The sequence below is a fragment of the Cnephaeus nilssonii genome (assembly GCF_951640355.1).
Source record: "Cnephaeus nilssonii genome assembly, chromosome: 1".
NCBI lineage: Eukaryota > Metazoa > Chordata > Mammalia > Chiroptera > Vespertilionidae > Cnephaeus > Cnephaeus nilssonii.
Window position 1 is genome coordinate 109,864,233 of NC_137072.1, and position 17,029 is coordinate 109,881,261.

At 43.5% G+C, this 17,029-nt stretch overlaps 1 protein-coding gene across 10 annotated transcripts in view; it reads left to right on the forward strand.

Moving 5' to 3' along the window:
- Positions 1 to 2,493: 2,493 nt before the first annotated feature.
- Positions 2,494 to 17,029, forward strand: part of LDB2 (LIM domain binding 2) — a 325,876-nt gene continuing 311,340 nt past the window's right edge. For 2 of the 10 annotated variants that reach the window (XM_079771047.1, XM_079771046.1), the window contains exon 1: positions 2,870 to 3,222. In XM_079771047.1, the coding sequence (XP_079627173.1) occupies positions 3,091 to 3,222 (132 nt within the window). In that variant the 5' untranslated portion in view covers positions 2,870 to 3,090. Of the gene's footprint in view, positions 2,559 to 2,869; positions 3,223 to 17,029 lie in introns of those variants that run through there. The other 8 variants (XM_079771048.1, XM_079771040.1, XM_079771039.1 and 5 more) reach the window with 6 other exon arrangements.

Below are 17,029 nucleotides of genomic sequence, written 5' to 3' on the forward strand. Positions count from 1 at the left end.
TACTGTTTTCTATTTGTGGCTGGTTGGATTGGTGCAGGTGAAGGGCTGACTGTAGACTCAAAAATTATACACAGATTTTCAACTTCCTGGGGGCACCCCTAACACTGGAACTGTTCAAGGGTCAACTGTATTAGGTAAGTGAGAATAATAACATTTTTTGAGCATTTATATGTGTGGGTTCTAATACATTCAAGAGTAGTGTTTCATCTAGTTCTTTGCAACAGTCTGATGGGTTGTTACTATCATTGTCCTCAATTTAAAAAATGAGGGGACTGAGGTACAGAGAGGACCAGTGATTTGCTCAAGTCCACAGGACAAGTAAGTGGTGGACCCAGGGTTGAAATGTGCTCTGGGCTGGTGCTATAGCCTGTGCCTACATCCTTTGTGAAAGGAATATCTGTGGAACCAATGAATTCATGAATAGGAAGTGAAACAGGGTTCGCAGGGAAGGAGACAATTTAATTGGATACCAGGATGAGTAGGACTTTGCAGGTAAACAAGGGACCAAAGCACAAATATGTACATTCGTGGAATGAGATTCTAACTTCAGGAAGATCAAGTGTAGCTAATTAATTGTGTGTGTGATGTGTTTGATAGCGAGACAAATGAGACATACAGAGAGAGAGAGAGAGAGAGAGAGAGAGAGAGAGAGAGAGAGACTGACTCTTAACCAGCCTTGTGAACCATGCAGAGGAGTTTGGACATTTTCCTATGTACAGCAGGAAAACACTGAAGGGGAAACATGGGACATGATCAATATTCCTTTTCTACAGTCAGCATTCGGAGTAGAATAAGGACGTAGCACCAGTTAGGAGCGAACTGTGAATCTGTGAGCAGGGACACCAGTTTGGAGACTCATGAAATGGGATTCTGAGAAACCACATGGACCAAGCAAAATGAAGTTTCAAATGTTTCTGAATTTGGATTAGGTATTAACAGGAGCAATATTTACAGCGCTGTAACTTGGAGTGGTCCAAAAAATTAATGAAAAAAACAACAACAACACACACCTGTGCCTTTATTCAGAAAGGGGTTCCCTAAATGAATTTTTAAGCTTTTCCTTTTTGGGTCAATACTGGACTTCACATACTGCTAGGTGTTACTTTGATTCTTGCATTGAAACAGCCAGGTAAACGCAAACTCAGGCAGGCACCCAACTCTTGGACTGTCTTTAGTTTGGGAATTTAAACACAAGGAACTGTTAGGTTTTGCTGTGGCCATCATTCCAAAACATAAATCACACCAAATTTGTTTGAAATCCTGTCTTCGAAGGTTGTGTGTTTTGACAAACCTTGCAGCAAATTTGGTCCAGCTTTTGGATTTGTAATGAAACCTGACACCAAGCATGCTGGCCTGCCTTGGGGTCTCTGGAACAAGCTCCAAGCAGCCTTAGTGCAATGCCTCCCTAATCGCATCCTGGCAAGTCACAGGATTGTGTTGGGCTGCGCTGGACTTTTTGGGGTGGACTCTGCCACCATTGCATGCAATATGGAAAAGGACCAAGGAGGGACAGTGATTTGGGGACATTTCTGTACCTAACTAGTCTTAAGAGTGTAAATTGCAGTATTAGCAATACCTTATCCCCTGTTGGCTAGTGACTTGGAGATACCCCAAGCCATGAGTGGTGCAGGAAGTTAATTAATCTGCCTATTAAAAAGAAGAAAGGTCTCATTTGCATGCATTTACATTCAGGTCTTGCATGCATCTTGCTTTTGGTGGTCTTTGCTTTCTTTCTTTAATGTCACTGACCTAGTTAGGTATTCCCTCCACACGTTTACATTTTCTGTGTCTGAGCTTTGTTTAAGAGTATATCTTCTTATCATTGGTCCCAGCAGAATTTGATTGCCATATAGATAATTTTATTCTCTATAGAGATTCTTTCCCCTCCCATGGGCTGTTTTCTTCCAGTTGTCATATAGCACAGTTGAGAAAAGATTTTTATACTTGACCAAAATAAAGACTCATCTCCATCAGAGTTGCTTGGGGATGAGCCATTCAATTATTTGCAATTTCCCACTCAACTGAATTTTCCATGGTCATTTTTTGGAAGTTTTCCTTTTTGTGCTTTTTCTATCTTTTTGGGAGGTCTGCTTCTGGAGTTTTGTTTTTGTTTTTTTCCTCTTGGGGGAAAAAGTCCATTGCTTCATGGATGTATCTCTGGCATTCAACCTTCCCAGTCATTGTTTTTACCTGAAAATGCCTAGGCAAGCTGAATCCCGGCCCCCTCAAACCAGCCTGGAAGGAAGCCTTGGAGGGGGAGCAGGAGGTGGAGGGGACAGGGAAGAAGAGATTGGGGAGGGGTGAGCGTGAGGAAGGCTTGAAATGCAAAGACTATATGACGAGCTCTTGGAACAACAACAGCAAGTAAAAACAAAACTATAGCGGGAGGTGAGTGCAGAGGGAAATCCTTGCAGGGAGTGAACCACCAGCCAGGGTGCCCTGTTTCCGTGTTCTGTAGTCACCACATTTCTGATACAGGACCACAGTGTGGCTGTCGGGGGGTGAGTGGCTCGGGCCGCCTGTGCAACCACCTATATGCTAACAAGCTCAGCAATCAGGTGGGGAAGGGTCCTGGCTGAGGGAAAAAATTAAAACCAAACCTTAGTCCTCTGTCAGCCTGGGAGGAGAATTATATTTTTGAACTACTCTACAGTGTGGACAGGAAATGACCTCTCCACAAACTGCTTCTTTAAAAACAAGCAGTGGTGCCTAAAGCTATCCAGCTTCTCTCTCTCTCTCTCTCTCTCTCTCTCTCCCTCCCTCCCTCCCTCCCTCTCCCTCTTTCCTTCCTTCCCTCCCTTCCTCCCTCCCACCCTCCCTCCTCTCCAGAGCTCCTGCTCTCTCCCTCTGCCTGCTCTCCCTCCCTCCCTCCTCCCTCCCACCCTCCCTCCTCCTCGCTCCCGCTCCTCTCGCTGTAGAGGGCTCCGAGAGCAGCTCCCAGCCAGTGTGTGCAGCCTGCCTGCCTGCCGCTGTGTGTGTGTGTGAGCGCGTGTGCGTGCGTCTACTTTGTACCGCGAGGAACACAGCCCATGTGCTCTGCATGGACGTTACTGATACTCTGTGCAGCTTGATTTTCCACAAGCAGGCAAGATGTCCAGCACGCCACACGACCCCTTCTATTCTTCTCCTTTCGGCCCATTTTATAGGAGACACACACCCTACATGGTGCAGCCGGAGTACCGGGTCTACGAGATGAACAAGAGGCTGCAGTCTCGCACAGAGGTAAGTACTTCACCCCCCGGGCGTGCGTTTGTGTCTATTTTCCGAAACCTGTGCGTGGGGGCTTCTTCCCGGGGATGCCGGCTGAATTCCGTGGGAAGTGTCCCGCTAGATACTACCACCTACGTGGAAGCAAGCGCCGGGATGGAGCCACTAGTTTGCACGCTGCGTTTCCAGGCGCAGCAACTCTTGGAGCTGGGGACAGTTTCTGCTGGAATCCTGAAACAGGCAGCCCAGCCCTGGCCTGGCTCCTGGGGTCCCCAGACCGGCTGCTGTCCCGGAACTCCCGGGTTTGCAGGCTGCGAGTGGGTCAGTGAACAAGCGTGTCTGGAGATGGGATTCGAAAGGGTTTTGCGATCATCGGTACCCCGCACAATGATTTTTTAACACATCCCAGGGGAAGTCTGTTTTGACTTGCATTGGCTTTTTACAAGTCATCCAGATCGAGATGAAGGGGGCAGAAGAGTAACCCCGAGTACTTTTCCGAAGCGGCCCTGGTGGGGACACGGGGCTGTAGATTTCCGTGGTAAATTCCAAAGCAGTTGCTTGTTGGGGCAAAGGGGGGGTCTTGACTTTCTCCTGTGGGGATGGGAGTGTCTCCTAAGGGCTCTCTACCTTCCTCAGGAGCCTGCGCTGCAGTCAAGCCAGCTGGAGTTTCTGCATGTTTGGGATTTTGTGCCTGAGAGAGGGAGCCTCAGCAGAGGGGCCAGCAACTCTGGGAGCAGAGAGAGAACAGGACTTTGAGAACTTTGTCAATGCAAAACTCCAGGCTGCCTCCTGCCATTGAAATATTGAATGCCAGCCGACTTTCTCTCTGTGCTGGCGCTGCGGGCAGGTCCTGCTCCTGGGCGGTCCCTGAGCCTGGGAGTTGGGGCTTTGTGTTGAAGTGTGGTAAGGAGGAGTTCTTGGGAGGTGGACCAAAGTCACTTTAGGAAGTAGAAATCCCCGGGAAGTCAGTCAGTCTTGTCTGTAGAGATTCATGCCCAGAGGGTGCATGGCAAAGAGCTTTTAGGGAAGAGCTGTGGTGGAATTTCAGATGGAAGGGTGACTCTCAACTCTGGAAAGGAACTCAACTGAGGCGGCAGGATAAAATAAAACACACTTGCTTGAATTGTCAACGGAGCCATGGAGCATTCCTGACGTTTACCACATTTAATACAGCTAACAAGATGTGACCTGCTTTCTGATTGGCTACCTGCTGGACAAGGACTGATGGCTTTTTAAACTGGGCTGTCTTGATCACTGCTATTTTCTTTATGTGTCCATAACTCCATCGGTGTTAAATATAAACGAGGACACTGTTGCTCTCCCTGGAAGTCAGTCGCTTTCCAGAAGTAGAAACTGTTTTGCTCAGAGTGGTGAGCTGTTGGCCGCCAAGTGACATTTGTGTGTGTTGCTGTGTGTGAACTTGTGTGTTACAGTTTTTATCTCTCTCAGACCTTTGCCACTGGGTGCTGCAATCGTGAGTGCTTGCATAAACTATTGGTTGCTGTAGCTTGCTTTCAGAATTAGGAGAAGAATATAAACTGTCTTATAGTTCACGCACACATACGTTCATTGCAATATGAATTTCAGGTAAAAATGTCTTAGAAAGAGGATTAGTGTAAAAAAAGAGACCAAGGGCCATGATGGCTCAATTCTTGAAGAGCAACAGGATTGAAAAATAACCTGTGTCCACTTCACATTTGGGAAGTTTTGGAGGAGTTGTGGACAGAGGTTTATCTCCCGTCCTCCTTGGCTAGGAGAGCAGGCAGGTTTCTCCCATACCTGTGCTCGCCTGTGCCTTTAATTTTCACTGGGCCAGGGCTCAGCTAGGAGGCTCATGGGAAGACCTCTCCATCCCGGCCTCAGGATGCAACAAGGTCCCCACTTTATTTCACATTTGAGAGAAAACCTTTGAAAAGCCCCCCATTCATGATATGTTTCTTAAAAACGGCACATTATTACCTTTTTTTTTTTTTTGAGAGCTAACCTCAGGTATTCCTAACTTTTGGGTTATGGGGTATTACTTTTAAAGATTTCTTCTTAGTAGAAAAACTGCTTCATAACTCAAGAACCTGGAGAGAAAAGCTTGCTCTGACAAATCTTAAAAATGTGCGTAAACCTCCCTGGCTGTGACAGAAAAACGGTTTAACTTTTTCCTGGTGTGTCCTAGGGCCAACCCAAACATGCCTCTCCCCCCTCCCTTAGGTAGATCTTTTCTTTAATTAACCAAATAATTGCCCTGACACTTCTTTTTTTTCTTTGCCAAGCGTAACTAATGTCATGAACCTAGAGCCATACATTTTTCCTTTTCATTTCGTATGAAAAAAGAATCATATGATTCCTCCTAAGATATTTATTACTTTTAAAATATATTTCAATTGATTATTTTAGAGAGAGAGAGGAAGGGAGAAGGACACAGAGAGAGAAACAGCCATTAGTTGCCTCCTGCATGCCCCTTACCAGGGATCCAGCCCGAAACCTGGACACGTGCCCTGACCAGGAATCGAACCCGCATCCCTTCCATGTAGGGGATGACACCCAACCAACTGAACCACACCAGCCAGGGTGCTCCTAAGGTATTTAAATATTCACATTAAATATTAACTTTTGATCATGGTTTGGAATTGGAAAAGAAAATATTTAGGAAAAAAGTTATATTGTACCTTTACCCACGATGGTTATTTATGATAAAGTTGTTCTGAGCCAGGGATGGCTTGGTTGGGATAAAATACCATACTACCCAGCAAGAATTACCAGTTTATTCACACACAAAATCCAATAGCTTGTTGAGCAATTACTTTCAGAATTTAACCAATGCATCCAACCATTGGGCAGGAGAGACTCAGCCTTTCTTCTCTCTCTCCTGGTTCGGGGCCCTATATTACTTAGTGCTATTTTATTGATTCCTAACACCACCCACACAGGCACACCTAGATAATACTGTCAACTCCCCATTCCTTTTTCAATGTTGACTTGGCTAGGAAGGCATTGCAGCCAGTCATTCTGTGAGGAATAAATTGCAGATCAAGTTCTTAGAAGTTTCCCGGAACCTTCCTTCTTCATGGACAGGAAGGAGAGTAGTGAAGAACCGGGTGTTTACTGGGTCCCCTCCCACTGCTGACTGTCAGGGCATCCTCTCATGGGGATTTGTGTCAATTCCACCCCCTTCGGAAGCTGAGTAGTTTTTAATTTCAAGAGCATTAGATTGGTCGTTAAACCTGTTTGTTTCTGTAATTTACTAACCGGTTGGCTTGGACCTTGGATCCTCATTGGCAAATTCCTTGCAAAGCCCTTGAATTAAAAAATTCTGACACTACGAGTAAGTCCCGGGTTTGGTTTGCTTTGGCATGAGAAAGTATTGTGAACTAGAATAGAGTATAATTATTATTTTTTTGCTGCTAGTATTTAGTTCAAAGTCACAAATGGTATTGAAATAATAGGCTAATCGTGGAGGAAGTGTTGAAGACAGACCCTGCCAGTCTTCTTTAAAGCTAGCTCTTAGAGCAAGGAATTCCTGGGACAAAGTAGGTACTCAATAAATATTTGTTAACTAGCCCATGGCCAATGAATCAATAGATGAAAGAGGAGAGTTTGAGAATGGTATCATTGAAATTAGCACCTTTCCTGAGAAACACAATTTTGAATGCCTCTGGGGGCTCTGGGCGTCCGATTCCTCCACTCACCCCCACATTAACCACATTTATTTCATCAGGAGGTTATTTAGATCTCTAATCTTTGTGGCAAAAGAGAGTCAGTGTCAAAGAGATTTTAGAACCTCATCTCTTTTTAACAGAATATGATTCAGGGCAAAGCAAACCAAAACAAAACAAAACAAAACAAAAAGTTTAAATAGTTTAAATTTGTTGGCTGTTCTGGCAAATAAAATTTCTTTACAACATCAGAATCTCAGTGAAATTTTATAAAGAAATGTGTGGGTGTTTCCCCCCTTTTTAAATGAAATGAAGAAAAACACTGAGGTCCGTGTCACTGTTGATCAGTGCCACTCCCAGGCAATGGAAGGGAGTTTCATTTTCCCTTGTGTTAGTCACTAGGAGTTGACCTGGTGTCTCCCCAAATTCAAGCATTTCATGGTCTTGCTGTCCCAGATGTACAGGACTGCATCATGATATAGTTTAGTATTGCACATCAAGTGCAGTCAGATAGGATATGAAAATGTGTTCTAAAGACTTCAGAATTTGTTCTGTTTAAGCTTCCAGAATAACAAAAACTATTTTTTTAAATTTCTTGAGGTCTGTGCTATGGGATGAAAATACACGGAAAATATGAGGCCCATCATAAGGACCTTCATTTTTAGCACAGGGATTTCCCTAATGTTGGATTGTTACAGAATTTAAGAAACTTTATCAGTGAAATTGTAAAAATCCTTGTTTTGGATAACTTTGCTATACCTTGTTTCCTCATACAAAATGACAAAATATGTCTGCGCTTTAATGAAGATGTTTGTAAGTATATATTTTTCACATTGTTAGGATACTCATTTTAGTAAAATACCACAAACATCAGGGAAGGGTGTGGGTTCCATTCTGTGTTTCTGCTGTTTTGAGATTTATTTTTTCTTTTGTCACTATTACACACCCCACTCCAAAAGAGAAACGTGCTTACACTTGGAAGCTGCACACACACGGATTTTTATTAGAATTACAGTGTTTAGTTTTATAGGGTTTAATAGGAATGGTAAAAATGTTTGAAGACCTTGAAATTGAAATCTGCTGCTTTTCACCCCTTCTCAGTTCAACTTTCCAACTCCCTGGGGAGGGGGTGGGAGGGGGGTGGGGGCTCCCAGCCTTTTCTTTCAGCTACATTTTTATATACTTCAGTCACAGGGTTTCACGTTGTAACATCATGTTTATTCATGGAGAGCTCAGTATCATTGATACTCAGATGGAGCCTAGTTAAAATGAGATTAGGTATTTTGGCTAGGTGGGGGGAGGGGGGGCGGGAGGGATGAAAAATGCTTTGTGATAACTTGGAAATTATTCTCCCCCAAGAAATTTAGAAAGAAAAATGTTGCTGGTACTCTGAAGCGTATGAATGATTTTCAGTGTTAAACACAGAACTTTCCAAGTTTTGTGAAGGGGGTTGGTGAGGGGTGGGGGGAAGGGGTATTTGGTAGTAGTAAGGAAAGCTATTTTGAAAATGTTAAATGAAACCAAAAGTGCAGTTTTAAAAAGGAGAACTTGCAAACTCTTATTTTTCAGGCTCTCTACATGGCCTCGGAAAACACACTGCAGGACTCTTGTACGGATTTTATTTTCCTGAGGTTTTCTCCCCCTTTCTTTCCATATTCTTACTATGGGAACTGTTTTTAATTAAAAATTGCTGCAAACTAACTATTTGGAGGAGGCCACGGAGGGGAGAAAACCCTCTCAACTCGCATTCAACACAGATTCTTATCTGCCTAGAATCAATGCACATTTCTATTTCTCCCTTTTTGGTGCGTAAATTATGATATAGGATAAAAAACAGTATGCATTTTTTACGCGTTTAGCTTGCTGTTTGGGTTTCAGAAAGAAATTAATTTAAATTGTATGGAGAGCAGGGCCATAAATCTCATTTTATTGCATTTGTCCACGTAAACTCATTTTTCACAGGGAATACAGAACACCCCTTTTCCAAACGAGCAAACAAAACATAACACGAGCAACCTCAAACATTCAGCTTTATACATTGTCAAGAACAAGATTCTTAAACATACTTATTTGGATTTGGTTGGTGGCTCTCAAAACATAATTGATCCTGAAAAACAATGTCTTTCAGAAAGTGTCAGTCAACAGAGCTTTAAAAATATTCCACTGATGTAGATATGACATGTACCTTTATTGTTGTTATTCCCTCTCTCCCTCCCTCCCTCCCTCCCTCCCTCCCTCCCTCCCTCCCTCCCTCCCTCCCTCCCTCCCTCCCTCCCTCCCTTCCTTCCTTCCTTCCTTCCTTCCTTCCTTCCTTCCTTTTCTTTCCCTTCATTCCTTTCTCCCTCTCCCTCTCTTTTTTCCCCCTCTCTCTCCCTTTTTTATTAGTTTGATCCTAGGTGTTATGTGGTGTGTGTGTGTGTGTGTGTGTGTGTGTGTGTGTGTGTATGTATGTGTGTTTTATTTAAATTCTAGCACCATGCATCTGAACATAGGCAACTATTAACATTTAAAACAAAATCCCATCATTCTTTAATAATCCCCATACTTTTTGGCGATGACAATATCAGAGTCAGAAAATAGATGAGGAAGACATTTTCTGTCATCCAGAAGCTTACAATTGGTCACAAAGGGAGACCAACAGACCAGCTTTTACAGTGAGGTGCCATGATAGAGTAATCCACAGTGTAGTGTGGGTGTGCGAATGTATTGAAAGGCATATACACTTCTGAAAGGTAGGCATGGTGATCATAACTAGCTTCTATGGAGTGTTTAGAATCTGTTGAGTCATGGTGCTAAGTGCCTTTAGGTCAGCTCATGTGACCCTCGTAATCACCTCTGAGATAGGTACTGTTAACATCCCCATTTTCACTGATGAGGAAACAGGGATTAAGTAAGTTGTCCAAGGCCATGCACATGGTAGTTTAGTTTTAGGGGTTATGCTGTTAACCACTCTTCAATAGCAACTCTCTTGAGATAAGCAATAATAGCTAGAATTCTAGTTTCACGTGTGGACATTTATTAGGTAAATATTTATGGTTTTTCCTAGGACAGGTTGACTTTGGTAGTGGCTGGAAAGTTGACCCCATCCACCTAACTCGGTTAAACTGTTTGTCTCTCAAATGCTTGATTTCAAAAAGAACCATGTGAAATTCCAAAGGAGGGAGTCAGAAATGGAATATATATATATATATATATATATATATATATATATATATATATAACCAAAATCACATTCCCTATTGAAGAACAAATATCTTCACTATTCCTTGAAGGGGCATTATCTGAAGAATCACTGGAATTTCTATGCAGTATTATGCATAGTCTTCTAAAAGTTTAATTATTTTACTTGAAAAATACTTAGATTTTCATCTAGTGCTCGACTCTTCCCAGACAAGCTCTGTAGAAGATGGTCTTTTAATAGTTTTAAAGAGTAGTAGGATGACTATAAAATCTATTTCATTTTTGGTGGTACCACTCCCTTCGACATGTAAGGGTGAGGAGATTAAACTATAATTAGAATTTGATTCGGTGTTGGCTTCCTTTTTGGGTAATCAACTTGGAACCTTAGGGAACGTGAAGGCACAGAGGGGAAAGAACCCCCAGCATATTTTGGCTCCCACTCTCCTGGTTTGGTTCTTTCCACATCGTGTGTCTCTGCATTTCTGTGTGGAGGAGTGATGCTTCCTCTCTGCCCTGCTGTAGCCACCTTTGCCATTGTCCGTAAATACCTGCAAATTATTGGAGATAAGATGGGCCTCCTCATTTGACTTACACCCAAGCCCAAGATGCATGCATCCTGGTTCTCCTTTAAAGAGAAGGAAACTGAGGCTCAGGGACGGGAACTCAGTCCATGTGTGGATGTCCCCAGCGGCTGGATCTTCTCACTCTCCCACTCAATGTTCTCTTCCAAAGCAAGCTGAAGGCTACCCACGCCATGTTGGAGGCCCCGATAGCCGCCCTCCGCCCTCTCTTTACCTCTACTTTGACCAGCCTAATTGAAAGTTGTAGTCTTCCAGTTAAAATCAGAAGCCTTAGAATTAAAAACCTGGCAGACCCATCTGAAGAAGAGGGACTTGCCCTGTTGTGGTGATGTCACAAGCCCTATCCGGTCTTCAGGTTTAGGATGGCCTCCTAATTGCCCTCCCTCTTCTACCCTCTGTTCCCCACAAGCAGCCAAGGAGGTATTTTTGAAGCACAAATCAGATCATGCCACTCTCCAGCTTCCCCTCATTCCTAGAATAAGCTCTACACCATTTGCTCTAGCTTGAAGGTTCTATTTATCTGTTTCTTCCTGATGGCCTAGTATTAACTCCTGCCACTTTTTCCCCAGACTCCAGCCACAAGGGGCTTGCTTTGGATACATTACTTGCCAAGCTCATTCATATCTCAACACCTTTGCCCTCAGAGGTAGAAGGGATACATGGATTCCTCCATCATAACCCGTATCAGTATGAGGAGCTCTAATTTGCATTAGAATTTGGCATGGTGTTGGCTTTACTTGCAGGTAATCAAATATCTCACAGAAAATAATGGCAATGAGGCTGAGACCCAGCACTCAGTCGTTCCTCTAGGGATCAAGTTACATGTCCCAGAGAGCCCTTCTTCCTTGATCACCTCAGTTCCAATTAGCCCCCTGCCCACTCACTTTCTATCACATGCCCTGATAATTTCCTTCATAGGTGATATTTTCTTGCTTGCTTATTTCTTAAGTGTCTTCTGGGAATCTCTGAGTTCTGATTAAAAATTTTGTACTTATTCTAGTGTGGTTTTTTTTTTTCTTCTCCTTTGATATTTCCACCACTCCTTTCTCTTTGGATCTATCTACCTTGGGGCCCATAGCCATGAATTATGATAAGAATCATGATAATACCTTACATTTCCTGGAGCACTTTGCATTTTAGGAAAGTGCTTTCAGGGCCATTAATTAGCTTATTTGAAGTGATTTGCACAACAAAATATGGGAAGTTATGTTAGTATATTACGTTGTGGTCTATAATAACTTTGTGTTAGCTCTATGGTGGTAGTGGTGGTGGCCTGTGTGTGTGTATGTGTGTTAGAGAGAGAGAGATATGCTTGCTCCAATCAGATTGTATTTGTGCACAATTTTTTCCACCAGAGTTTTTCTTTTCCTTTGGAGTGAAAAGAGGGACATGCCTAGAATATAAAGATCTGAACTGAAGTATGACTTACAATAAGTCAAAATTCAGATCCAAGTCCTGGCTTTGCCTCCTGGTTGCTATAGGATCTTAGGGAAGCTCCTTAACCTTTCTGTGCCTTTGTTTCCTTAGCCCAAGTTTTAGGGTGGGAGTGAATGGCTGATGCCTGTAAAATGCCTGGTCTGTAGCAAGTGCTCAGTAAATGAGGCTGCTATGATGATAGGCTGTCCTTATTCTCCACCGTATCAGCAAATTAAGTAGTGTAAGTAAAGCAAAACTTTGCTTGATTTCTTAAGAATGTCTAAAAATATTGTTACAGGGCCTGCAGTAGCATATTCAATTTAATGAACAAATTTGCAGTGATATGTTGCAGGACTTGTGGGTTTGGTGTTCACATGATATGTGATAATGCCATAGAAATTCCCACCTTCATAGTCAGGATGACACGATGATCATGTACCTTATTGTGTCCACGCTCTCCCCATAGTCCAGGTTATCATCCTCTCTCAGACATACCTGTGGTTAATAAGAATTGACCAATATATGGGACATGGGCACTCCATTCTTTTGGGAAAAAGCTATATTCGGGATTGCCCCATGTATGAACTCAGTGGAGACAACAGAAGGTTGAAATGTTCCCCTTCCCCAGTGCTTTGCAGAGGCATCTGAACAGGGCCCCAAGGGGAGGCCTAGGGAGCACACACCTGCTGATTTGACTGGCCATTTTGTCTAACAAGGGACACTTCTCAATAGGCAGCTGGCACGGATTTCTCCCAGAAAGCTGTGTCAGCACTGGTCGGAGCCTGAAGTGCCCCCTGCGTGTCTGGACTGATAATGGCCCTGCCAATGGATCCGCTGTGACACCTTGTGGCTTACTCTTTAAGGCAGTGAAAAAGCGCATGGGTGGAGCAGGTGAGGTGCTGAATGGCGCCATGGGGCATCTTTCCTGCCAGAGGGATCAGGTTGATGGGTAGGAAAGCTACCTGCCTCTAATGTGCTGGTTTGTCCCACTAATTTCAGTGTAGAGCCTCCTTGGTTTTTTAAATTGAATTCTTTAAATTACACATATCTTCTTGTACTTCATTTCATTGGCCAGGTCACCTGAGATTTGTATATAGAGTTCCACATTAATAACTTTTAATCAACCTTTCTAGAAAACGACCTTACATAGCTCAAACATTAAATTGTTTGCGCACACACACACACACACACACACACACACTGGTTTTTCTGGAGAAGGTAGTCTGCTACATTTTGCTTCCTGACATAGGTCTTAGGATTCATGAGGATTTCATCTTGAGACTGAAAATTGGTGTCTGCAAAAGCTAAAATAAAGCTGAACTAATCTGACCATTTGGCAGTGTGCGCGCGCGCACACACACACACACACACACACACACACACAAAACTCTTCTTATGCCTTATAATTTTAGCCATGATGACCCTGCAGTTGGAAATTTCTTGCTTGACGTTGAAAATAAGCAGTTGGTGCGTATCACCTGCTTTTGAGAGGTTCTGATGGAGGACATTTGGTGGAGTTACTCCTAGCACTTTGGGGCTGGAATAGACACGAGAGATTCTCTAGCCCAAGCCCCTGAATGAGGAAGTCCAGAACTCAGGGGCTCACCTGGACTACACAGCGCTGCTGATCCAGACGTGGTCTCAGGTTCTCTAAACCATAGTGCTAGTTGCTAAGGGAATGACCAGGAACTGGCCAAATTAAACACTCTTACCAACCACCAATTATACTTCAACCCTACAAAAACTTTCATGTTTCAAACCTCTTCTCCATTTTCAGTTTTCCAATTAGTATCATGCTATTGATGTTGAAAAACTCATCACTGACTTCCATTGTTTTTGAATTGATGATTGCTTTCCTTGCCAATTTAGTGAACATAAAGTTGCATATGCTTTAAGTATACTTCTGACTTTAAAAAACATGGTACAATTTCAGCATAGAGTATTTGTAAAATATAACAATGTACAAAGAGGTATATATAAATTGTCTTTAATTCTATGCAAAAAATAGCTATTAGCATTTTAGTTTATAAACCTAAGCACACAAAGATATACATTAATGCTTACATGCTTAGGAACTTACTGAACATCCTTTTGACCAGCTCTTTTCACTAAAATTTTGAGTATTTCACCGTGTTCTCAAACTATAATTTTGAGTTGGCTGAATTATTCACACATATGTTTGTATTTTAAAAATTAACAACCTATACTAGTAGAACCAGGAGGTCAGGGTACAGCAAGTTAATTTATGACACCATTGAAGGGCATATGTTCCATTCAAGGAGAAAAAGAATGTCTCACAAAGTGGGCTGTGTCATGAGCTGTATGCAATGTTATCTTATTTTCCTCACTGATCGAAAAGCTCCTTGGGGTCAGGTACCATCTTATCCGTGTTCGTATCCTTCATGACAGTTGACATTCTCTGTGGCCCATAGCAGTCTTTTTTTCAAAAGGCATATTTCACAGAGGTAGCCATATTGTCACTAGATTCTGAGTTTTCACAGTGTTGATATGGGTAGTGTGCACTTTATAAATAAGCCTCATACACAGGCGATTCTATGGCGGTGCCATCGTGGTGTGAAATAGGACCACAGCATTAGCTCTAAGTGGTTACCTTCTGGAGTCACGCAGACTTATTTCTCTACTTGCTATTTGCATGAGCTTGGGTAAGTTAACTTACCCTTCTGTGCCCAGGTAGCCCTCGAGAGTAATGGATGGATAATGATAGAATCTATGTCTTTGGGTTTTTATGAAGATCGAGTGAGATAATTCTTATAAGGTGATTATCATAGTGCCTACACCGTGTAGTTGTTCATTGTCATTTCTTTAGAGGATATTGAACATCTACCATATGTGGCGCAAGAACAGTGAGAGCACACAGTAAGGATTCATAGGGCAGGAGGGTGTTGAGGGATGAGTAGGAGTTTGCAGTTTGTGAAGGGTGGTGTGTTTTTGGCAGAAGGAATGGCACATGCAGAGAAGCTGAGCCTTGGAAGGTGGTGTTCTGTTTGAGGAAGGGGAGGACTTGGGCATGGCTGTATGCAGGAGCGTGTGTATATATGTGTAGGGTGAGGTTGGTGGGGAGGTGGGAGAAAAACCTGGAGAGGAAGTAGAGACCAGATTGTGAAGGCTTTGGTCCTTACCCTTTAGAGACTATTGGACTTCAGCATGGTGAGTACAGACAGGGCCCTGGCATGACTATTTAATGTCTCTGTGCCTTGGTTTCCTCAGAGGGACTCGAGTAAGTCCTTTAAGGCACTGAGACTAGCACCTGGTCCGCATACCCTCCTGGGCAGAGGGCACTGATGAAAGTATTTATTTATTTATTTTTGCCTAGGCACTGAAACAATTTGATCTGCCTTTGAGCAGATCCCTCTGGTCACCTTGTGGAGGGTGGACTGGCGGTGTGTCTTGGAGCACATTCATCTGCTGAGAGGAAGGAGTCAGTGGATGGGGAGATGCACAAAGGAAAAATCACACACACTTGCTGGCTGACTGAGCTATTTTTAGCCTTGTATGTCAGAGGCGAAGGATGGATTTTTCATGGCATTTTTTTTTTAAAGATGCAAAATTACCGTAAGCCAAGGTTATGTAAGTTGCCCAGGGACAATTTATTTGTCCCCCAGGTGTGGTCCATGAAACTTTTAGGAGGCATTTCAGAGGGTGGTCCCCGGGGCCTCCAGCCCAGACAGAACGGGGAACCCAGAGTGAGGCACTGAGGCTGCTGGGAAGGCTCCCTGAGCTGGCAGCCACCCTGGACTGGACCCAACGTGTGTGGCAGCGAGTCAAGTGACAGGCTGAGTGGGAGAGAGAAGGCAGCGGGGTTGAAGTCCTACCCGCTCCAGCACATGTAGCATGGTTCTCTGAGCCTCAGTTTCCCTGATGGGAACAACAAGATATCAACATCAGAGGAACATGCTGAACAGTAAATGAGATCATGGAGATAAATTGCCAAGACCTGGGGCCTTTCCCTTCTCTACTTGACACTTTATGTCACAACAGACAGGCCCACAGACTTTTGTTCATTTTATTTACTTAAAAATATATTTTTATTAATTTCAGAGAGGAAGGGAGAGGGAGAAAGAGATAGAAACATCAATGATGAGAGAGAATAATTGATTGGCTGCCTCCTGCATACCTCCTACTGAGGATCAAGCCTACAACCCAGGCATGTGCCCTGACTGGGAATAGAACCGAGACCTCCTGGTTCAACCTCCTGGTCAATGCTCAACCACTGAGCCACAGCCGGCCAGGCTGACCTTTGTTAATTTTAGCAGTGTTTCCCGAACTCTTCTCACACCTCCATCCTCCCCTCCCTAAACTTGAGCCTGTGGCCTCGGGTAAATCTTCCCCTTTCCTGAGCCCATTTTCTTTTCAGATGGCTCTGGATTAGATGAGATAGGAGCAAGGTTCTTTCGTCGGCTCCAGAGTCTCCTCTTCTCATTAAGTGGCCTGTTCCTTTCTGTTTTCACCTACACATTAAAAATAAGATCAAGGTAAATCACGTGTATTGACGGGCTCCATCCAGCCTCTGCTCTTTCTCTCCCTCCCTTGGTGGAGGGATCTTGCTGAGTCATGGCCTCTTGCTTTTACACAAACAGTGGCTGGAGCTGGAGACCCAGCCCTGGCCTCGTGGAGCCGGCAGTACCATTGTCTTACCACCTGCACATGAAAGGAGGCTCGGGATTGTTTTTTCCTGGCCTTGGAAAAGGACCTCCGAATGCAAATGCAGGATGCAGGAAAATTACAGAGTTCAGCCAGCTCCCCGGACCCGCAGTTTTTGTTGTTGTTGTTGTTGTTTTTAGAAAGGTTAAAATGTATCTGAACCAAGACTAGAAAATAAGCTTAAGGTGTTAGGTTATTCCGGAAAGACTGTTAATGCCTGTTGCCTAAGTGCGTTAAACTGTTTTGAAATGATTACTTGTGTGCTCCATTTTAAAAGCTGCTTTGCTGCGATGGTGATTTAAACCAATTTTTTTCTAGACTCAAAACTTCGCATTT